At 45.3% G+C, this 24,931-nt stretch overlaps 1 protein-coding gene across 1 annotated transcript; it reads right to left on the bottom strand.

Annotated features, from left to right (window-relative positions):
• Positions 1–24,931, bottom strand: LOC129695320 (zinc-binding protein A33-like). Its single transcript, XM_055632166.1, has 6 exons — positions 24,628–24,931; positions 17,743–17,838; positions 6,159–6,392; positions 3,560–3,582; positions 2,092–2,204; positions 1–632 (listed from the first exon to the last, which is right to left on the bottom strand). The coding sequence occupies exons 1-6, from the start codon at positions 24,802–24,804 to the stop codon at positions 88–90; spliced, it is 1,188 nt and encodes a 395-aa protein (XP_055488141.1). The 5' UTR covers positions 24,805–24,931; the 3' UTR covers positions 1–87.

The raw sequence follows: 24,931 nt of genomic DNA, 5'->3' as shown, positions 1-24,931 counted from the left end.
TGAACAAAATTGAAACTGAGCTTTATTCTCTTCCCAGTTATAAATTTAGACAATACATTCCAACAATGAGCAGCGAGTCCCGTGGCATTACAAAATTAATTTGAAAATGGTGATTCGCTGTTCATTCGAGGACTTCTCCACGATGCACGGGCTATACAGAGGCAGAAGCTGTTCTGTGAAAGATGCTCGGAATACATGAATCATTTGCATGGTCTCAGCATCCAAAAACAATACCACACCGCCCTCGTAGTCCACGTAGACACCAATTCGACTAGGCTTGTGCTGGATATGCAGCTCAATGTCAAGCTCATCACAGGCTTCATAGATACAGCCTTCTCGCAATGTCAAGCACCAGATACCTCTGCTGGGCCTGTACATGAGGTCCCCGTGACGAGGTATAGAGCTGTAGGCAACGCCGAGATCCCACTTGGCACTGTTTCTGACGCTCACTTCCCAGTAGCGCTGTCCCGTAGAGAGCGGCTCATTGCCGAGGACACACAGAGAGGTGTCGAATCGACCATCTGCATAAGCAACTGGCAAAGCTTCACGACGTGGAGTCACGGAGCGCTGGTTTGGTGAGACTTCAAGATGAGGATGAGCAGTCAAAGGATCCAAGGTGAAAGGTTCAGCCACTGAAGAAACAAAACACAACATAGATCACATCAGGGAGGGCCTCAACCTAAAGTATCACTAATCCAATCCCTCCACCTCCAAAGGTGCTGAGCAACACCAGCACTTTGTGCTTTGCTCAAGATTCCAGCATCTGCAGTTCCTTGCCACCATAAAGCAAACATTGGGATTTTTGAAAAAGGCGTGGCTCAAACAGTGCGTTTCACCCACTGGAATTTGAGATGATGCAATGTCACAAGGATTCTTTTCATGATCTTTTCATCATGAGAACGAAAGATTTTAAGGGGAGAATGAGGTGACTGTGGCGTTGAGGCCACGGTTGAAAACTATACAAACATAGGTGGAGAGGCAGGTATTGTAGAGGAGGCAGGGAGTCTGCAGAAGCACTTGGACAGGTTGGGAGAGTGAGCAAAGAAGTGGCAGATGGAATATGGCAAGGTGTGTAGTCATGCACTTTGGTAATAAGAATAAATTCAGAGACTATTTTGGAAATTGAGGGAGGATTCAGAAATCAGAGGTGCAAAGAGACTTGGGAGTGCTTGTGGGGAATTCCCAAACGGTTAATTTGTAAGTTGAATCGGTAGTGAAGAAGGCAAATGCAATGCTAGAATTCATTTCGAGAGGACGAGATTACAAAAGCAGGCATTTTATGCTGAGGCTTCATAGGACATAGACTGCATGTGGAGTACTGTGAGCTGTTTTGGGCCCCATATCTGAGTAGGGATGTGCTGGTGTTGGAGAGGGTCCAGAGGTTTACAAGAATGATCCTGGGGGTGATGGGCATGTTGAACGTTTGATGGATCTGTGCCTGAGCTCGCTGAAATTTAGAATATTGAGGGGGGATCTCAATGTAACTTACTGAATAATGAAAGGACTGGATAGAGTGCATATGGAGAGAATGTTTCCACTAGTGGGACAGTCTAGGACCTGAGGGCACAGCCTCAGAATAAAAGTATGTATCTTTAAAAAGTTGAGGAGGAATTTTTTTTAATCCAGATGGCAATGAATCTGTGGAATCTGACGGATGTGGAGGACAAGTCTTTGTGATTTTAAAGCGGAGATTGATAGGTTCTTGATTAGAAATGGTGTAAAAGGTAACGTGGAGAAGGGTTGAGAGGGTTAGATATTTCAGCCATGATTGAATGGCGGAGAAGATTTGAGGGGCCAAATGGCTTATTTCTGCTCCTATAACTTATGAACATGATTCCCCCTGTGACTTTATGTTATCCAATCTTCAGCATGGAGGGTTGGGAGTGCAAATCCGACTGTTGTGAAATTAAAACATTATCCTCTTGCACTTTCCTTTCCCGAATTATCCTCAATTTGCTCTCATTTGTCGTGCACCATGAGTTTTAAAGGCTATTTCATCGCAATCTGTAGATCGCAACAACAAAACCTATGTGAGCAAAAGGATTCAGGGTGGTCACTAAGGACAAGAGGAGTTAAAAACCATTCAGTCACCTGTCTGAATTACTTGAAACATCTTCTTCCAAACACTGTACTGCAGCGGGCCATGAAATTTCTCACCCTTAAAACGGACAATGGGGTCATTCATGGTTTCACAACAGTCGGATCTGTAAAGAGATGATCAGCCTGTCATAATCAAGTCAACAGGATCAAAGTGTGGTATAGTAAGAAACATTTGAGGGGGGAGAGGGAGAGATAAAGGGGAAAACTCAGAAGGAGACTAAAATAGACAAGTAGAAAGAAAAAAATATACAAGGGAAGGCATATTAATAATAATAATAATAATAAACTTTATTACGGACTCAAGGTCTAGACAAGGGGCAAAATTACATTAAAAATGCATTGCATATCAAATATCATAAATATATATAAAATCTTGGTATATCACATAAAAACATCATAATTTATATTTAACAAAAACCCACAATACTTAAGTTAAAAATCCAGATTAAAAGATGATCAATGTCCTACAACGAGACAACGATACCAGTGTCTTCACAGCTGGGATACGTAGCGTGTAGTGCTAACCCTTATGTTTGTCAAGGCCACAATAAGCACATTTTTAGAGTCATTTATCCTGCAAATGAATTTATACATGTGGTGTCTTAGGATAGCTTCTAAAGTGCTGACTCCTGCAGCCACAAACATATTACTGGCACTACACCATCTAGGTTGCCTTAGCAGTGTTCTCATGGTATCGTTATATGCAACCTTTAGTCACTGCATACTTGTCTTTAAATAGTACGACCACAGGTGCGCAGTGTAGAGGGGTGTGCAGTATGCTCTAAATAGCGACATCTTCACCACATCTGCACACGCACCAAATTTACGCAAGAGGATATTTGCCTGTACATACAGCATGCGTCGTTGCCTATAAATATCCTCATCATCTGTCATTTGTTCTGTAATAATATGCCCTAGATATTTTATCTTATTACAGACACTAAGATTGTTGTCAGACAATTTAAAAACAGGATATTTAAGGCATTTATCCTCTTTGGTTCTACAGACCATAACAGCACTCTTACTAGCATTATATTTAATGTCATGTTCCACACCATACACGGAACATATAGTAAGGAGCTGCTGGAGACCAGCGCTAGATGGACTAAAGACCACAAGATCATCTGCATACATAATATGGTTCACTAAAATATTGCCAATCATGCACCCAGTGTTACAGGCTTTCAATTGTTTAGACAGATCATCAATATATAGATTAAAAAGGACTGGGGCCAAAATTCCCCCTTGTCTAACACCATTGCTAACCCCAAATGGGTCTGAGACCCTATTGCCCCATTTTATTTGCATAGTCTGGTGGGCATACCAGTAGGCCAGAATTCTAACAATGTATTCAGGCACCTCTCTTTGACTCATATTATGGACAGAGCTACAAAATATGCAAAATCTGAGAAAGTGATTGAGAGGACAACTAAAATCAGAGGATATATTTTATTCTCACCCATCAGAGGTAGTGTTCAGCACCTGAAACAGGAAAAAAAACACAATTATTTGAGAAGTTGGAATGAAATATTAAAAGGTTTGCTAAATGTACCACTCCCTGACAAGTCCTTTTCAGTCAACCCATCCACATGAATACTGGGAGCTCTCCAAAGCACAGCATGACACTGCTTGACTAATGGGAAAATCATTGAAAAAACATAGCAATGTGTATACTATGTCTGAAGAAGAGTATCAACCCGAAACGGCACCCATTCCTTCTCTCCAGAGATGCTGCCTGTCCCGCTGAGTTACTCCAGCATTTTGTGTCTATCTTTGGTTTAAACAAACACTTGCACTTCCTTCCTACACATATAGTGTATATAGTGCATCTTGTAACGTGTCAATGGATCAGAACTGCACTTAGATTTAGCTTCGAATTGATGAAAATAATTTCTCATTGACGAGGGACTATTCCTGTTGTTTCAAAGATGCTTGAGGATAATTCCAGCTAGGCCAAATTTATTTTATTTCCAATCTCTGGACGGCACAGCGGTAGAGTTGCTGCCTTACAGCGCCAGTTACTACAGTGCTGTCCGTAAGGAGTTTGTACCGTCTGCCTGCGTGCGTGGGTTTTCTCCGGGTGTTCCGGTTTCCTCCCACAAACCAAAGACGTACAGGTTTGTATGTTAATTGATTTCTCTAAATTGTTCCTAGTATGTGGGATAGTGCTAGTGTATGGGGCGATCTCTGGTCGACCTGTACTCGGAGGGCAGAAGGGCCTGTTTTCGCACTGCATCTCTAGAATCTCTAAAGAAATCTCTCACTGATCAGAGGCAGGGGCTGTTTTCACCTTGAATCACAGAACTCCATGTGGCCGCAGCCCTTCCACAACACTCTTAGTTAGGCAATATATCAAGTTATTTAGCATTATTATTAATGCTTCACATTGCATCGCCAGGGCCACCAGCATAATCCAGAACCAATCTCACCCCAGTCACTCCCTTCTCCTATCAGGCAGGAGACACAGAAGTTTGAAAAATTGATCCTGACCTCCCATCTATCTCATTGGAGACCTTTGAACTATCTTTAATCTGACTTTATCTGACTTCAATGTGGTATCTTTGCACTAAATGCTGTACCCTTTATCATTTATCTGTACACTATGGACAGCTTGATATTGTTCATATAGTGTTTTCTTATTGTGTCTTCAATGTTTCTTCAATGTTTTATTATTAATGTTTGATGTTTTATGTGTCATTCCTAACTGTCACTGTATGTCATGTTGTCACTTGCGGGCGCAGCACCAAGGCAAATTCCTTGTATGTGAATTCTTGGCCAATAAACGTATTCATTCATTCATAAACATTCATTCTCTGACTGGTTAGCGTGCAAACAAAAGCTTTTCACTGTTCCTCGGTACATATGACTAAACTTAACTAAACTACATGAAGGAACTGGAATAAAGTTGCATTACATTCAGCAAATTGTAGGTAACACTGATTGCCCAACACCCGAGATATGGGCTTAATAAAATTGATATTTGTGCCCTCTGAACCTGCGTCCAAGTAATTATTAGACATTCAGAGAGCTGTGCTATTTATTTCAACCCTTGGGGACTCCACTATACACAGGCCTTCAGTTAAAAGACACCTTCATCATACTGATACGTAGCCAATGTTCTCTCCCTTCTAATCAAAAAATTAACTGGATATTTTGATACCCTCAGATACAGGTCCTTCGGCCCACTGAGTCCGCACCGACCAGCGATCCCCACACACTAACGTTATCCTACATACTAGGGCCGATTTACACTTATACCAAGCCAATTACCCTACAAACCTGTACGCCTTTGGCGTGTGGGAAGAAACTGAAGATCTCGGAGAAAACTCACGCAGGTCACGGGGAGAACGTACAAACTCCACACAGACAGCACCCGTAGTATGGATCCAACCCGGGTCTCCGGCGCTACGACAGCTGTAAGGCAGCAACTCAAAAGCTGCGCCACCGTGCCGCCCGCGAGCACATTTCCTCCACAAGTCCTCACTAATGCTCTTGTTAGTTAAATCCAATTTGCCTTTAATTAGTCTGTGCAGACACTCTCTCTGATGAATCAAGCCAATTTTAGATTCAGGGGTGCTGTTAATCCATTGCTTCTTTCCCTGCACTTGCCCCAATCAGGAGAAAAAACCTTGTAGAAGAAGGCACGTTAGCACAGCGGTAGAGTTGCTGCCTCACAGCATTAGACCCGGGTTTGATCCTGACTATGGGCGCTGTCTGTACAATGTTTGTACATTCTCCTTGTGTTCTGCGTGGGTTTCCTCCCACACTCCAAAGACGTACAGGTTTGAAGGTTAATTGGATTGGTAACATTGTAAATTGTCCCTAGTGTATGTAGGATAATGTTAGTGTGCGGGGATCGCTGGATGGTGCGGACTCAATGGGCTGAAAGATCTGTTCCCACGCTGCACCTCTAAACAAAACTAAGCAATGCCTGACACTAAAGAAAACAACAGCAGCAGAAAGGATCTTAAAACATTGTGCTTCTTTTTTTTGCTTATGATTGAATTAAGGGAGCAGAGGAAACTGGTGACTGTCGTCAGGCCCAGGACATTGCACACCTTCAGAATTTCTCTCAGGTTGTCAGTCTGCAGTGTTGAGTTCAAGGGCTCCGCCAGCCTCTTCAGGCTTCCCATCCTCTGCAAGCATTCCGACCTCAATCTGTCCAGCTCTTCCAAGGTCCCCTGTGCCTCAGTGGCCATCTCCTCCATCAAAGCCTTCTCCTCCGCATCCAGGAAATTCCGCAAAGCAGCAAAATTATCTCCTACCTGATGCTGGAGCATCTCAATCTCCTCCTGGTGAAAGAAATCGATAAATTACCAGGTTAAGCACAATCCAAGCAGTTGGGAGCCAATTGACCTGATCTCTCACTGTCCACATGTGCCTGGTGCTGGTCTGAAAGGGCCAGAGAGCAACATTTCCATCCCCAGTTTCTGATGATCTACACTAGGGGCAAGAGGAAGAATACATTTATTACAACTGCTCCTCAACACAGATGCTCCCCGATTTACGATGCTTCGACTTACGATATTTCGACTTTACGATGGTGCAAATGCTGGGCAACGGCAGCAGGCCGTAACTCACTTCCGGTCATGTGACCAAATTGTATTAAATGCTTTTTCGACTGACGATATTTTCGATTTACGATGGGCTTATCGGAATGTAACCCTCTAGATTGGTTACATTACTTACTAACCAATGTATTATAAGCTCCGCCTACTACCACACCATTCATATTATCGCAACCCGACATGTGCTGCCAGTCAGTACTGCTGCATGGTAGGAGTAACATGCTGTAGTGTGTTGTATACGTTACTCAATAAATATTGTTATACCAGATCTGTGAGTATGTGTGACTTACTCAACATGGTGTCAGACATGGTGGACCCACTCTGAGTTTAAGTATATCAATTTTTAATTTATTACTAGTGTTTTATTTCACCCGTTTTGTCCCTTTCTTCGTGTTGCTATGGCCAACTCATTCCGTCTCGACTCAGACCTCGCTGAACATTGGCGGGATTTCTAGCGTGCTTTCAACCATTACATCCATGCTGCTCATCGTAACGTTCCACCAGAACACCGTGCCTCTATACTTCTCAACATCGCTGGCCCAGAAGCTACCAAATGAGCAGAGCATTTCAACTTTATTCCTGCAGTTCTGGATCACAACCAAAGATCTTAGAGCGGAGCAAAATGGCCCACTCCTGCAAAATCGAATGGATTGATGTGTAGTATGCAACGGACCGTAACTTCCGCTATTTCAGTAACCCCGACACGTCAAAAAATTTTTTTTAAATGCGCGGCCCTGTCCAGTCGCCATTGTGGCAGCTCCGCGAAAACTGTGCGTAATTTTAACTTTCATGTTCCTTTTTAACTTATTTCTAAGTTCTTACTGCCTACTACTAACGAAGTATGGCAGGGAAACCCTCTTAAATCTAAATTCTAGTGCAAACGGAGACTTATTAAACGCTGTATTTACCGATCCAGCGTGGTAAGCAGAGATCAACAGAGGCTGCTGCAAAAGATGTTGGGGCGCCGTCCTATGCGGTATGGCTGCCCAACCTGCAGCTGTTAGTTTTTCACACTTTTTTTATTTTTAGTGAGTTTTAGTGTTTTGTTTTTGGAGCTCTAGTCTTTTTTATGTGGGGGGTGGGGGGGAGGAAGGGGGAAACTACTTTTCTAGGGTCCCTACCTGGTTGGAGAGGCAGCTTTTCTCCGCGCTGCACTTTCGACCCGTCCTCGCGGCCTACCAGCGGGCCTGGAGCGGCGTTTCCTGAGGGGACCGCCCAGAACTCCGGCTTCGGCAGCGGCACAGCACTGGAGCGCTATCGCAGAGCGGAGCAGGCGATGCCTTGCCCTGGTCGCCGCGCTGGAGCTCCGGTGAGCTGAAGACCGCTGATGAGGATAACATCGCGGAGCTGCAAGACTATGGTGCGGCCGGCTGCGGGCAGTGGCGCTGAACTTTTCACCGGGAGTCTGGGATCTCACAACGAGATCACCAGTAGTGGAGCTCGATCCGGCGCGGCCTTGTTGGCTTCGGAAGCCGCAGTCTCCGGTAAGGGAAGCGGCTGTTCCAGGTGTCCCAAGCCGCTGAGAGGATTCTCCCAACGCCAGAACACCATCACCCGGCGAGAACAGCCTGGAACATCGGGCCTCCGTAAAGGCAACTGTGGAGGCCTCAATAAGCCCGACTATGGGTGGGCATGGGATGGGGACTGGACATTGTGCTTTCCCTCATAATGGGAACCATTGTGGGGTGATGTTATTTTATGTTTAAATCACTTATTACTGTTATGTTTATATTCTTTCTTTATGTGCTGCATTGGCAAGAAGCATTTCACTACACCTAGGTGTATGTGACCAATAAAATAACCTTTGGTCATTTTAACAACAATGGGAGCGCGGCTCCAAGGAAAACCCGGAGAAAACATTGAGGTAAGCGGGGGGGGGGGATTCGGAATAGGCTGAGAGCCCAAGCCTCGGGACGAGGATCAGATTCCAGCAGGACATAAGGGACTGCAACATCCTCTGACCTCACTGATTCCGGATCAGGTAATCTGCCCAACCGAGTCCTTCACTGTCCACCTGCTGACAGAACAGAAGCATCTGGGAAATCCAAGGGTGGAGGAGTCTGCTTCATGACCAATAACAACTGGTGCAACCTTGGAAATATCAAGATGCTTTCTCGTTCCTGCTCGCCGGACCTGGAGCACCTGACGATCTCATGCCGCCCATTCTACCTTCCCCGGGGGTTCGGCTCAGTGATCGTCACAGTCGTCTACATTCCACCGCATGCGGACACCGACGTGACACTATCGGCCCTACACGATGTGCTATGTCGACATCAAAACAAGAATCCGGATGCGGCTATGGTGGTGGCTGGAGATTTTAATAAATCAAATCTCAAGAAGGTCATGCCGAACTTTTACCAACACATCACGTGTGCCACCAGGGGGGAGAGAACTTTGGACCACTGCTACACGCCGTTCAGGAAAGGCTACAAGGCCGTTTCACTCCCTCCCCAAGCAAAATCTGACCACGCTGCCATTTTCCTGCTGCCGGAGTATAAATAGAGGATAATTCGGGAAGCGGCAGTGACGAGGGACGTAAAGCGGTGGTCCGACCAGTCAGAGGCCATGCTGCAAGATGCACTGAGCGATGTCGACTGGAATATGTTCCAAGCAAGTTCCAGTGACGTCAGTGAGTTCGCGGAAGCAGTCACGGACTTCATCGCAACAATAACCGATAACATTGTCCACACGGTAAGGTTAAGCACCTTTCCGAATCAAAAACCCTGGGTAGACAGGTCCGTTCATGTTGCCTTGAATGCTCGCACCACTGCCTACACCTCGGGCCTGGCATCAGGAAACATGGACGTCTACAAGGTAGAGTCCTACTGACTGCGAAGGGCGGTGAAGGACACAAAAATTAGGTACAGGGACAAGATGGAGTCACAGATGGAGTAGCAGGACACCAGAAGCCTGTGGCAGGGCTACGGACTGTAACCGACTACCGGAGCACCCCACCCTCATCCGCAAGTGCCGGCACCTCCCTAGCTGATGACCTGAACTCCTTTTACGCTCGTGTCGAGACAGGCAACACCACCCCAGGTCTGCCGACTAACAACAATACCACCAGCTGGCTGGCTAACGAAGCTGAAGGGAGGAATGTGCACACATTCTTGCTGTCCGAGCATGACGTGAGGAGGGCTCTGAAACGGGTGAACACGAGAAAAGCGGCAGGCCCCGATGGCTCCAACTCGATAATCAAGTTTGCTGATGACACTGTGGTGATGGGCCTGATCTCAGACAACGATGAGAAGGCCTACCAGGAGGAGGTGGCTGATCTGGCACTCTGGTGTCAGGACAACAGCCTCCTCTTGAACATCAAAAAAATAAGGAGCTGATCGTGGACGTTAGGAGGGCACATCATCCGCGGACGTACACACCATTGAGGATAAATGGGGATCCTGTGGATAGGGTGAGCTGTTTTAAATACCTGGGAGTCCACATCTCTGAGGATATGACATGGACATCACACACTGCAGCACTCGTGAGTAAGGCAAGGCAGCGCCTTTACCACCTCAGGCAATTGAAGAAATTCAGAGTGTCTCTGAGGATCCTCCACTGCTTCTACGCAGCAGTTATGGAAAGCATCTTGTCCGGAAATATCACAATCTGGTTTGGGAATTGCTCTGCCCAGGTCAAGAAGGCTCTGCAGAGAGTAGTGCGTTCGGCCGAACGCACGATGGGAACTTCACTCACCCCTCTGCAGGAACTATACATCAGGAGGTGCAACTCCAGAGCAAATAAGATCATGGGAGACCCCTTCCACCCCTGCAACGGACTGTTCCAGCTGCTACGGTCAGGCAAATGCCTCCGTTGCCATGCTGTGAGAACGGAGAGGTTGAGAAGGAGTTTCTTCCCAGAGGCCATTAGGACTGTAAACTCCTATCTCACCAGGGACTAACTTTACTGTACCATTCTACTGTTGTGTGGTGTCTTTTCAAAATTGCTGTTTTTTTTTCCCTTTTTCCTTCCGCCCACAATATTTAATATGTAAAAGAATATGTGATTCTGCTCCATTCTGTTTGTAGTTTGTTTGTTTGTTTGTTTTTTGCACAAAGTCCGCGAGCATTGCCACCTTTCATTTCACTGCACATCTCGTATGTGTATGTGACGAATAAAATTGACTTGACTTCAATTTTGCCTCGTGCAGTGTAATCAGCGTTGCGGGGGACAACTTGCGTGTTTTTAAATGTTTTAAATGTTTTTTACATTTTTCTTTTTTAAATGGCTCATGTCATGTGTTTGAATTGATTTTTGTATTAAACTTGCAGTAATCAGCGTTGCAGGGGAACAGTTTGTGTGTTTTTAAATGTTTTTTTAATTTTTTTTTAAATGGCTCAAGTCCTGTCTTTGAATTGATTTTTGTATTAAACTTGCACTCTGTAATTCATCTAATCCCATTGTTCACAACTGCTTGTGTGCACCCATAAAGGCAATTATATTTATATATATACTAGACTAAGTGGGACCCATTGGGTCCCAGCATCACACGGGAGGGCTGGTCCCCCAACACAATATTCCACCTCTCCACCAATTCCAATATTGGTGGCCAGTAGGGGGGGAGGCTTTCTGGATCACTAGTATGGGTGATGTGAGCTGAAGGGACTGGTTTCCAGAGGGCTAGTATAGACATTGTGGGCCAAATGCATTCTTGGGCTGGCAGCTCAGTCACTCAAGCCTGTTGTGCTGGTAGCTCACTCACTTACGGCTGGTGGGTTGGCAGTTGACTCACGGCTTTTCCTTGAAATTCCATTTCAAGCAGGGTGCAAGGCCACCAAATTCAAGTGCATTTTCTTACCACTTCAAGCAGGGTGCAAGGCCACCAAATTCAAATTCAGTTTCATACCATTTCAAGCAGGGTGCAAGGCCACTAAAGACAGCGAGTCGCGACCTCTCCCTCCTCCATCTTGAAGAGACTGAGCCTCGCCTACATATCTGGGTTTTATAGTCCAACCCACCAGAAGGGGTGTGGCCTTCATGGCGTGTTTGACAGGAGAGAGAATCTCAACATTTTTTAAACACTAATAACTCTTCATCAATAGGAAACAGCCGTACGCAGTAGCATTTTTTCTAAAATTAATATAAAGCGCAACCAGGAAGTGGTCAAGATTAGACTTTTAATTATATAGAAGGCAAGGCAACTTTAATTTGAAAAGGCTACAACTTTAATTAGGCAAGGCAACTTTAATTAGGCAAGGCAACTTTAATTAGGCAACACAGCTTTAGCAATTCCAAACCAAAGGCAACAGAGCTTTAGCATTTCCAAACCAAAGGCAACATAGCTTTAACATTTCCAAACCATATTTTTAAACCACATTAAGGGCACTGACCGGTCAGTAAAAACACTCACAGTTTAGTAGACATATTTTCAGTGTTATTCACAGCTCAGACTGAGAGACGTGACCCTCTCGCTCCCCCATCTTGCGGAGACTGACTGAGTCACTCAACACTTCTGGGCTTTATAGTCCCTCCGTAAGGGGCTTGGCCTTCAGGAGAGAGAATCTCAACATTTTTTAAACACTAATAACTCTTTTATTTTTCATCAATGAGAAAAATCTCCTGCGCAGCGTAGGGGGACTCCGAGTAAGATAGCCAAAAATCTCAGCTGTAAGTGGCAGCGTTTTTTTCTAAAATCGATATACAGAACAGGAAGTGGTCGACTTTTAATAATATAGATATATAATATATATGAACACCTATATATATTTGTTATATATATGTGATACATACATACATAAATGCAATATAGATGCATATAATTATATAACAAACACACATATATTACTGGTTTCATATATATACACGTGCAGATATACTGCTATATGTGATACATACATACATAATGCAACCAATATAGATGCACCCGTGCAGTTTTGGCATCACACAATTACCACCCCCACACACACCCCCCCCCCCCCCCCCCCCCCCCCCGCACACACACGGTAACTATCCCCCTTGTTAATATATTAATATTATTAATTTGCTCTTTTTACCCCATAATCGCCCTTCCACCAGGCATGGACTGGAGGGGGGGCTACGGGCGGGGATAGACCTCAGGATGCTGAACGAGGTGGCGGCAAAATGAGTGAGTGGGGGGGGGAGAAGGATTTTATTTAAAAATGTGTACATAAACACGATGGAATTTAATCAGGAGTGGATACTTGGAATGAAAAGTGAAATCTCTACCGAAATGGCAAAAATCCCGGTGTTTCTGCATGTGGTGTTGGCGTAGCAACGAATCAAAGGCTGGCACCCACGAGACAAGCAGAATATATATATATATATATACACACACACACACACACACACACACACATATGTATTCATTTTATATATATATATGATGCATATCTATATTACTAAAACTCTGTTCTTGACCGGTTTTGGCTTTCTGTGCTGCGGCTTCCGAGAGTACGCCGCCACCTACGGCCATCATTTTTGTCCACCTCGCTCAGAGCCCCCCTCCGCCGCGTGTGTGCCGAGGATTCTTCCCGTCGAAGAAAATTGACAGAGATATTAATGTTTTTACAACATTCCCCATTCTCTCTGCTGCCCCCGCTGGAGGGTGGGGGAGGGACTATAAAACCAGGAAGTGGTGTGCCTCAATCAGTCTCTGCAAGTGGTGTGCCTCAATCAGTCTCTGCAAGTGGTGTGCCTCAATCAGAGCTTTGAATGACACTGACAAATGTCTACAGCACTGTGAGTACCCTTAATTTGGTTTGAAAATGAAAATATGGTTAGAGGTGACCTTTGGCAGTTACAAATTTCTGAGGATGCCCTTTGGCATCAACTCTGCTAGCGAAGTATTCCAGCGTACAATGGAACAATTATTTGCGGGGTATCCTTGTGCCATCATTGTTGATGACATTCTCGTTGCTGGACGCAACATGGCTGAACATGATGCCAATTAAAAAAAAATACTGGACCATGCAAAAGACATCCACCTCAAGCATCAAGGCGGTCCAGTATATTGGACACGTATTCACCACTTACGGCCTCAGACCTGACCTCTCCAAGACCATTGACATCAACGAGATACCAGTTCCCACTGACATGACAAGCTTGCAGAGATTCCCGAGAATGGTTAATTACTTGGGGAACAACCTCAACTAAATATCTGCCCCCCTCACAAGGACACTGCATGGTCTTGGTACCCACAACACCAGAGGGCTTTTGAAATCTTAAATTACAATTGTCCATTGCCCCTACCCTTGCTTATATGGATTTAAACCTACCAGTGATACTCACGTATGCTTGCCTACAGACTGCCGCCGAAGGAGACTGCAGACCTATTGCTTACGCCTCCCGTACCCTGTGTGAGACTGAACAACGATACGCCCAGATTGAAAAGGAATTCCTAGCCTTGGTTTTTGCCTGCACAAAATTCAAGGACTTCAAGAACTTTATTTTTGGGAAGTCCGGGGTTGTTGACACAGATCACCAAATGTTGGTGACCATTCTGAACAAAACCATTCATGCTGCTCCTGCTCACCTGCAACAGATGATGATGCAGTTACAGAGTTTTGATTTCACCCTGTTCTGCAAAAGGGGCAAGGGCATGCATCTGGCTGACATGCTATCAAGAGCCCCATGAACAACCTGCGAACAACAGCCGTCTAAAAACGACCAGTTCACAGTAATGATGGTGTCGTACGTACCTACAGAATGCCTGATCGACCTGGCAGAGCATACGGCTGAGGATACAACTTTACAGCTACTGTCTTCAGTCATCCGGCGTGGCTGGCCGGATAAACAATATTGCGCCCCACTTCCTATTCGCCCATACTACCTGGTCCACGATGAACTGGTGCTGCAGAACGGTGTCATAATCAAGAGTCACAAAGCAGTCATCCAAACTGCCCTACGGGACAAATATTTTAATACCGTCCACAGTCAGAGCAAAGAGCATGTTTTTCTGGCCCGGAATGACCGAATTCGTGTGCGAGAAACGTCAAATCTGCGCCGTCTGCAACAGCCTGATGCCACACCAACAGAAGCAGCCCCTGCTCTCACATCCTCTTCCCCCTCTGCCTTGGACCACGCTTGCTACTGACACATTTGAATGGCATAGCAAACAGAATCTAGTTCTCGTTGACTCGTATTCGGGCAGGTTCGAAGTCGACCTGCTCCAAAGCCCAGCATCTACTGCAGTAATCCAAAAGCTGGCGCGCCATTTAGCCGTACACGGTGCCCCCGCATGCCTCTTGTCAGATAACGGCAGTCAGCTCACTAGTCAGTCCTTTAAAAACTTTGCTCAAAGATGGGATTTTCACCATGTCACCAGCATTCCAGAATTCCCACAATCAAACGGACTTGCAGAACAGGCTGTCTGGAGTGCCAAGCAATTGATGGAGCACTCACACCTTGCTAAATCCGATGTCTACCTGGACCTGTTCAACCTGAGAAACATCACCCGTGACCCAATACTGGGGGCTCCTGGCCAACACCTGGTGTTCCGACAGACCTGTGCTGCACTGCCTGTGCCCCAACAATCACTGCAACCACAGGTTCGTTCACCTCTTGCCGTCCAGAAACAACTCCAACTGAAACGCGATACCCAAAATGTCCAGCAAACCACTTAATCCTCTCTCCAGTGGCCAAGTCGTTCGCCTTCAAACCAACAAGGGCTATGGCCGTTTGGGTTTCATCCACAGTCCCGCAAAAGAGCCGCGCTCATACCTGGTGAGTTCAGACGGAGGGATCTACAGACGCAACCGTCAACATCTTCTTCCTGTGAAGGAACCACATCCTGCTGTCTCGTATCCTGATGCGACTCGTCCGATCTACCCATCTACTGACGGACTTTCTCTTCCAGCAGCTACAGACCAACAATTGGTTGTGTCTCCAGCTCTCTCACCACCAACTCGGTGCCCCGCTGGCCGTGTTTGTACCCCGGGTCACCAGTGCTCCCGCCGCACGGGACCCCAGCTTACTCGCCGGTGAAGGGAGATGATGCGGATCTGTACCATACGCGCGTGGGACCAGTTTGATGGCCACCCATTAAATACAGGGACTTTGTTTCAACCAAGTGTACTTTCCTGTATGCGCTATTAGCATTTTGGTTACATTATTAATCAGTAAGCACCTAGTAACGTGCTTAGACATATATACCACTTTATTATAGATGTGTTTCACATTTTATTCTTACAAGGAAAGATGTAGATTGGTTACTTTACTTACTAACCAATGTAGTGCTTTATTATTATATAAGCTCCGCCTACTACAACACCATTCATATTATCGCAACCCGACATGTGCTGCCAGTCAGTACTGCTGCATGGTAGGAGTAACATGCTGTAGTGTGTTGTATACGTTACTCAATAAATATTGTTATACCAGATCTGTGAGTATGTGTGATTTACTCAACAAACGTAACACCACTGTTTAAAAGGGGAGGGAGAGAGAAAACGGGGAATTACAGACCAGTTAGTCTAACGTCGGTAGTGGTGAAACTGCTAGAATCAGTTATTAAAGATGGGATATCAGCACATTTGGAAAGTGGTGAAATCATTGGACAAAGTCAGCATGGATTTATTTATGAAGGGTAAATCATGTCTGACGAATCTTATAGAATTTTTCGAGGATGTAACTAGTAGGGTGGATAAGGGAGAAGCAGTGGATGTGTTGTATCTGGACTTTCAGAAGGCTCCCGACAAGGTCCCACATAAGAGATTAGTATACAAACTTAAAGCACACGGTATTGGGGGTTCAGTATTGATGTGGATAGAGAACAGGCTGGCAGACAGGAAGCAAAGAGTGGGAGTATACAGGTCCTTTTCACAATGGCAGGCAGTGACCAGTGGGGTACCGCAAGGCTCAGTTCTGGGACCCCAGCTATTTACGATATATATTAATGATTTGGACGAGGGAATTGAATGCAACATCTCCAAGTTTGCGGATGACACGAAGCTGGGGGGCAGTGTTAGCTGTACAGAGACAACGAGGAGGATGCTAGGAGGCTGCAAGGTGACTTGGATAGGCTGGGTCAGTGGGCAAATGCATGGCAGATGCAGTATAATGTGGATAAATGTGAGTTTATCCACTTTGGTGGCAAAACAGGAAAGTAGATTATTATCTGAATGGTGGATGATTAGGAAAGGGGGAGATGTAACGAGACCTGGGTGTCATGGTACACCAGTCATTAAAAGTAGGCATGCAGGTGCAGCAGGCAGTGAAGAAGGCGAATGGCATGTTAGCATTCATAGCAAAAGGATTTGAGTACAGGAGCAGGAAGGTTCTACTGCAGTTGTACAGGGTCTTGGTGAGACCACACCTGGAGTATTGCGTACAGTTTTGGTCTCCAAATCTGAGGAAGGACATTATTGCCATAGAGGGAGTATAGAGAAGGTTCACCAGACTGATTCCTGGGATGTCAGGACTTTCATATGAAGAAAGACTGGATAGACTCGGTTTGTACTCGCTAGAATTTAGAAGATTCAGGGGGGATCTTATAGAAACTTACAAAATTGTTAAGATGTTGGACAGGCTAGATGCAGGAAGATTGTTCCCGATGTTGGGAAAGTTCAGAACAAGGGGTCACAGCTTAAGGATAAGGGGGAAATCTTTTAGGACCGAGATGAGGAAAACTTTTTTCACACAGATAGTGGTGAATCTCTGGAATTCTCTCCCGCAGAAAGTAGTTGAGGCCAGTTCATTGGCTATATTTAAGAGGGATTTAGATGTGGCCCTTGTGGCTAAAGGGATCAGGGGGTATGGAGAGAAGGCAGGTACAGGATACTGTTGGATGATCAGCCATGATCATATTGAATGGCGGTGCAGGCTCGAAGGGCCGAATGGCCTACTCCTGCACCTATTTTCTATGTTTCTATGTTTCTATAAACCCCATCGTAGGTCGAAGGAGCAGCTGTAATGGGAAAGTGGAGCCAGTTCAGCTAAATTCTAGTTCTTAATAATTGTTCAGGGTGACTATTATCAAAAAATTAGAAATTTAACTGTAACATATTTCCCACAATCAAATATTCATGTTACCACTCATTCACTGGGGTCAATGTGAATGTTGGACGACTTGGATTATGTACTCATGTGTGAGAGAGACTATTCCCACAAAACTCCTCACCTTGGCTGTTGTCACATTTCGGTCAATCTCCACCAGTCTTAAACTCTGCTCCAAACTCTTGGATTCCAAGTCCTTGGAGCGTGCAGATAGCAAGTCCTGTTTGATTATTAACCAAAAAATAATTAAATTGATTTTTTGCTGGGAAGGGCGAGTGCCACCATTAAATACCTTGAACGTATCAGACAGTACGTGAAGAAAGGGAAGAGGTCCTGAAGGGAGGATTTAGGGAGTTGGGAGAAGAGTTAAGGAACAGGACCAAAAAGGTAACAATCTCAGGATTACTGCCTGTGCCACGCGACAGTGAGAGTAGGAATGGAGCAAGGTGGAGGATAAATGCATGGCTGAAAGACTGGTGCAGAGGGCAGGGATTCAAGTTTCTGGATCATTGGGACTTCTTTTGGGGAAGGTGGGACCTGTACAGAAAGGATGGGTTGCACTTGAACCCGAGGGGGACCAATATCCTGGCGGGGAAATTTGCAAAGGCTACTGGGGATACTTTAAACTAGAACGGTTGGGGCGAGGGACAAATAGAGAAAGCTAGTAGACAGAATGGGAGGCAGGAAGCAGAAAAGGGAAGCACTCGGACACAAGAGGAGAAAGAAGAAAAAGGAAATAAACAGAGAATAAGAGGAATAAGAATAAGAGGTTTCTTAAATGTGCATATTTTAATGCTAGGAGCATTGTAAGAAAGGTGGATGAGCTTAGAGTCTGGATAGACACCTGGAAGTATGATGTTGTGGCGATCAGTGAAACATGGTTGCAGGAGGGCTGTGATTGGAAAATAAATATTCCAGGATTTCGTTGCTTCAGGTGGGATATAATTGGAGGGGCAAGAGGTGGAGGTGTTGCATTGCTTGTCAGGGAACATATTACAGCAGTGCTTTGGCAGGATAGATTGGAGGGATCATCTAGGGTTTGTATAGTGTGTGGCATGGCAGTTTTATAGAGCAGCTACAATACATAGGAAGGGCCCTACAGTGATTGGCAAGTGGCTGGATGGACCTCCTGTTACAAAATGATAGGGGTCAGTGTGGCAGAGGTATGTGGCTGTGGCGAGAGCACTTTGGGTCCAGTGATCACAATACCATTAGTTTCAATATAATTATGGAGAGGGTCAGAACTGGGTTGATATTTTTGATTGGAGAAAGGCTAACTTTGATGAGATGCGAAATGATTTAAAAGGAGTGAACTGGGACATTTTGTTTTATGGGAAGGACGTAGTAGAGAAATGGAGGACATTTAAAGGGGAAATTTTAAGAGTACAGAATCTTTATGTTCCTGTTCGGTTGAAAGGAAACAGTAAAAATTGGAAAGAGCCCTGGTTTTCAAGGGAAATTGGACATCTTGTTCGGAAAAAGAGAGAGATCTACAATAATTATTGGCAGCATGAAGTAAATGAGGTGCTTGAGGAGTATAAGGAATGTAAAAAGAATCTTAAGAAAGAAATTAGAAAAGATAAAGAAGATATGAGGTTGCTTTGGCAAGTAAGGTGAAAGTAAATCCAAAGGGCTTCCACAGCTATATTAATAGCAAAAGGATAACGAGGGATATAATTGGTCCATTGGAGAAGACAGAGTGGACAGCTATCTGCAGAGCCAAAAGAGATGGGGGAGATATTGAACAATTTATTTTCTTCGGTATTCACCAAGGAGAAGGATATTGAATTATGTGAGGTAAGGGAAACTAGTAGAGTAGCTATGGATACTATGAGTTTCAAAGTAAAAGAAGTACTGACACTTTTGAAAAATATAAAAGTGGATAAGTCTCCAGGTCCTGACAGGATATTCCCTAGGACATTGAGGGAAGTTAGTGTAGAAATAGCCAGGGCTACGACAGAAATATTTCAATTGTCATTAGTAACGGGAATAGTCCCCGAGGATTGGTGTACTGCGCATGTAGCTCCATTGTTTAAAAAGGGTTCTAAGAGTAAACCTAGCAATTATAGACCTGTTAGTTTGACTTCAGTGATGGGCAAATTAATGGAAAAGATACTTAGAGATAATATATATAAGCATCTGGATAAACAGGGTCTGATCAGGAACAGTCAACATGGATTTTTGCCTGGAAGCTCATGTTTGACTAATCTTCTCTTGAATTTTTTGAAGAGGTTACTAGGGAAATTGACGAGGGTAAAGCAGTGGATGTTGTCTATATGGACTTTAGTAAGGCCTTTGACAAGGTTCCTCATGGAAGGTTGGTTAAGAAGGTTCAACTGTTGGGTATAAATGCAGGAATAGCAAGATGGATTCAACAGTGGCTGAATGGGAGAAGCCAGAGTTTAATGGTGGATGGCTGTTTGTCGGGTTGGAGGCAGGTGATTAGTGGGATGCCTCAGGGATCTGTGTTGGGTCCTTTGTTGTTTGTCATGTACATCAATGATCTGGATGAAGGTGTGGTAAATTGGATTAGTAAGTAAGCAGATGATACCAAGATAGGGGGTGTTGTGGATAATGAAGAGGATTTCCAAAGTCTACAGAGTGATTTAGGCCATTTGGAAAAATGGGCTGAAAGATGGCAGATGGAGTTTAATGCTGATAAATGTGAGGTGCTACACCTTGGCAGGGCAAATCAAAATAGGACGTACGTGGTAAATGGTAGGGAATTGAAGAATACAGTTGAGACAGAGGGATCTGGGAATAACCGTGCATAGTTCCTTGAAGGTGGAATCTCATATAGATAGGGTGGTAAAGAAAGCTTTTGGTATGCTAGCCTTTATAAATCAGAGCATTGAGTATAGAAGCTGGGATGTAATGTTAAATTGTGTACAAGGCATTGGTGAGACCAAATCTGGAGTATGGTGTACAATTTTGGTCGCCCAATTATAGGAAGGATGTCAACAAAATAGAGAGAGTAATGAGGAGGTTTACTAGAATGTTGCCTGGGTTTTCAACAACTAAGTTACAGAGATAGGTTGAATAAGTTAGGTCTTTATTCTCTGGAGCGCAGAAGGTTAAGGGGGGGACTTGATAGAGGTCTTTAAAATGTATGAGAAGGATAGACAGAGGTGACGTGGACAAGCTTTTCCCTTTTGAGAATAGGGAAGATTCAAAAAAGGGGACATGACTTGAGAATTAAAGGACTGAAGTTTAGGGGTAACATGAGGGGGAACTTCTTTACTCAGAGAGTTGGAAGCGGGTTGTCGAATTAGCCGTCGTTGTGGAAATGGGCGAGTACTGCAGTGAAGACTGCTGAGAGAATGGAGAGGCTGGGCTTGTACACTCTGGAGCTTATAAGGATAAGAGGGGATCTTATTGAAATAAATAATATTGTTATGAGTTTCGACACGCTAGAGGCAGGAAACATGTTCCCGATGTTGGGGGAGACCAGAACCAGGGGCCACAGTTTAAGAATAAGGAGTAAGCCATTTAGAACGGAGATGAGGAAACACTTTTTTCTCACAGAGAGTTGTGAGTCTGTGGAATTCTCTGCCCCAGAGGGCGGTGGAGTCAGGTTCTCTGGATGCTTTCAAGAGAGAGCTAGATAGGGCTTTTGAAGATAGCGGAGTCAGGGGATATGGGGAGGAGGTGATAAGCCATGATCACATTGAATGGCGGTGCTGGCTCGAAGGGGCAAATGGCCTACACCTGCACCTATTGTCTATTGTCTAATTTTCAAATTACAAGCCCACATCTAAATGTTGTTGAGGCCTTCTTTTAAGCATATATGAACCTCATAATTTTCTGCTGAGTTGAAGGTTGTCACATTTCCGGCATCCCTGAGCAGCCTTTCCAGATGGCAAAAGATGATCATTTAATTTTTTGTCTTAAGTTCTCTGTGAGAACTACATAAGAATTTTTGCAAGGATATCATCAGTAAAAGCCAGTGGGTGGTGTGCACTTTGGGAAGTCAAATGTAAGGAGAAGGTAGACAATTCATGGCAAAGAAAGCGCATGGTCTGCTTGCCTTCACTGGTTGGGGCATTGAATAAAAGAGTCAGGAAGTTACAATGCAGCTCGATAAGACATTGGCTAGGCCACATTTGTAATATTACGTGCAGTTCTGGTCACCCTATTACAGGAAGATGTGGAGGCTTTGGACCAGATGCAGAAGAGGTTTACCAAAATGCTATCTAGATAAAGGAGTGTTAGCTGTAAGGATGGGGTAGGACAAACTTGGATTGTTTTCTCTGGAGCAACAGAAGTTGGGTTGAGATCTGATTGACGTATATAAATTTATGAAAGGCTAGATAGGGTAGACACTCTGAACCTTTGCCCCACAAGGTACAAATGTTAAGGACTAGAGGGCATGGTTTTAAGGTGAGAGGGGAAATAGTTTAAAGGAGATGTATGGGATAATGTTTTTATACCGAGGGTGACTGGTGCCTAAAACAAGCTGCCAGGGTAGTTGTAGAGGGAATTATAATAGTGGTATTTAAGAGTCGTTTGGAAAGGCATATGGTTATGCAGAGAGTGCAGGGAGACTTTCTGACCCACAGACCACAATCAGTAAAAAAAAAGGTGACAACAACTCCTCCTCAATAATTCTCAACACTGCTTCACAAGGATGTGTTCTCAGTCCCTTACTATACCCACTATACACTCATCAAAGTAGTCATATTTGGCTTTAACTCCACCTACAAGTTTGCAGATGACACCACTGTGGTGGGCCGTATCAAGAAGAGTAATAATTCAGGAATGAGATAGAGAATTTACATGCCCCAATCAAGATGAATGGTACCGAAGTGGAAATATTTGAGAGCTTCAGGTTCCTTGGCATTAATATATAATAGGGAGTTAGATGTGGCCCTTGTGGCTAAGGGGATCAGGGGGTATGGAGAGAAGGCAGGTACGGGATACTGAGTTGGATGATCAGCCATGATCATATTAAATGGCGGTGCAGGCTCGAAGGGCCGAATGGCCTACTCCTGCACCTAATTTCTATGTTTCTATTACCAACCATCTGTTGTGAAGCAACAACATGATGCGACAGGCAAGAAGGAAACTAATGCCTCCACTTCCTCAGGAGACTGAGGAAACTCGCCATGTCGCCATTGACACTTACAAACTTCTACAGATGCACCATATACTGTGCGGTTGCATCATAACTTGGTTTGGGAACAGCTCTGCCCAACACTACCCGCCCCAGTCCATCACACAGACCAGCTCCTTTGCTGACCGTGCATTTTAATCGGCTCATTGGAGTTTTCAGGACCAAGGAAAACCGACCGGTGGGTAAAATGCCCGCTAAACTTTATAAGTTGTTTGGCTTCTTAAACGTGTCTCCACTCCTTCTCCCCCCCTTCTCCTCACCTTCTCTCCCCCCCCCTCTCTAAAGGACTTACTGTACGTTGTGCAGCGTCTTTTACCTTTCTGTTCATCGCGGGTGTGAATTTCAGACAGCGCTCCCCTGCTATCCCTGGCCCCCACCTTTGCAGTGTGTGTATGTGCGGTCAGTCGATCCAGCTCGCGGTTTCATCGCTGACGGTCGAGGTTTTCCAGGTGAGTGCTCTCGAGCTTGAAGGTCGAAGGCAGTCGCTGAAACGTCGCGTCAGTGGGACAGGCCCTTATTTCTGCCTTAAACATATCCATTGACAGCCTCCATAGGCTTTTGTGGCAAAGAATTCCACAGATTCACCATCCTCTGATTAATATATTTCTCCTCATCTGTTTCCTAAATGAACGTCCTTTAATTCTGAGGCTATGACCTCTCGTCCTAGACTCTCCCACTAGTGGAAACATCCTCTCCACATCCACTCTATCCAAGCCTGTCGCTATTTGGTAAGTTTCAATGAGGAGTCCCCTCATCCTTCCAAACTCCAGGAAGTACCTGCCCAGTGCTGTCAAAAATAGGAAGTTGAGGGGCACCTTTCTCACTGAGATTTATGGTTGGGTATATGGAAAGAGCTGCCAGAGGTAGTTGAGGCAAATACTGTAACAACATTTAAACGACATTTGAACATGTTCATGGATAGGAAAGGTTTAGAGGGATATGGGCCAAACATGGGCAGGTGGGACTAGTGTAGATGGGACGTCGCGGAGCTGGCCGAGTCCGGAGCGGTGGAGGAGCGCTGCTGCTGCTGCTGCTGATGCTGTTGCTGCTGCTGCTGCTGCTGCTGCTGCTGCCGGAGAGTCGGAGGCTCTCTACAGGTCTGTGGACGACGGCGCCGGGAGCCCACGGCTCCCTGGGGGGAGACCGCTTTTCGGGGCTTCTGCGGCGGCGACTTCTCCCGCCCGAGTTGCGGGGTCGAAGAGCTCCTGGAGCGGGGCCTGACACCACTGCCCCGCGCGGCTGGAATGGCCGCGGACTCTGCGAGCGCACACCGGGGGCTCTAACATCAAGACCCGGTGTGCGACCTCGCACCACCCGGCGTGGCTTTAATGGCCGCGGGACAATCGCCATCGCCAGCCGGGGGCTATGACTTTGACTCTGACATCGGGGGGGGGAGAGTGCAGTGGAGAGAGAAGTTTTATTTGGCCTTCCATCACAGCTATGTGATGGATGTTTATGTTAAATGTAATTATGTTGTGTCTGGGGTCTATTTGTGGGTAATGTATGGCTGCAGAAACGGCATTTCGTTTGGACCTCCAGGGGTCCAAATGACAATTAAATTGACTCTTGACTCTTGACATATTGGTCGGCATGGGCTAGTTGGGCCGAAGGGCCTGTTTCCGTACTGTCAGACTGTGTGAGAAAATCAGGTCAGAATTCTTTGCTGTTGTCACCTCATTCGTACTTTTACCGCCAATTCATTCTTTCATCTTTGAATGTGAAGTACTTGCCAACGTTTCCAAGATTTGAAACGTAATATCAACACAGGCGCACTGTGCACAAGGACTTTAGCTTCAGAAGATAGACACAAAAAAGCTGGAGTAACTGAGCGGGACAGGCAGCATCTCTAGAGAGGAATGGGTGACGTTTCGGGTCGAGACCCTTCTTCAGACTTACCTTCAGTTCACTCAGCGCCTCTTCTACTGGGACCACAATGTGTCCTTGGTGCGATCCCACAATCGCACATTTGCTGCAAACTCTCAGTTTCTCCCCCTTGCAGAAGTACACCAGCTTCTTGCCATGCTCGCTGCACTTCCCCGCTTCCACTACGGCCCCATCCACACATTCCTCCATCCTTCAGCTCCCTCTACAACCAACATGCACATAACATTCGCACGTTCCCTTACTTAGAGCGGAAAAAAAATCTATCCTTTCACGCTTTAATGCGGAAGTGGTTTTTTTTTCGTTTTAGGAAAGACCC

The sequence above is a fragment of the Leucoraja erinacea genome, chromosome 1, assembly GCF_028641065.1.
Source record: "Leucoraja erinacea ecotype New England chromosome 1, Leri_hhj_1, whole genome shotgun sequence".
Classification (NCBI taxonomy): domain Eukaryota; kingdom Metazoa; phylum Chordata; class Chondrichthyes; order Rajiformes; family Rajidae; genus Leucoraja; species Leucoraja erinaceus.
The sequence above is the reverse complement of the archived record's forward strand: the minus strand, read 5'-3'. Positions and strand labels throughout refer to the sequence as shown.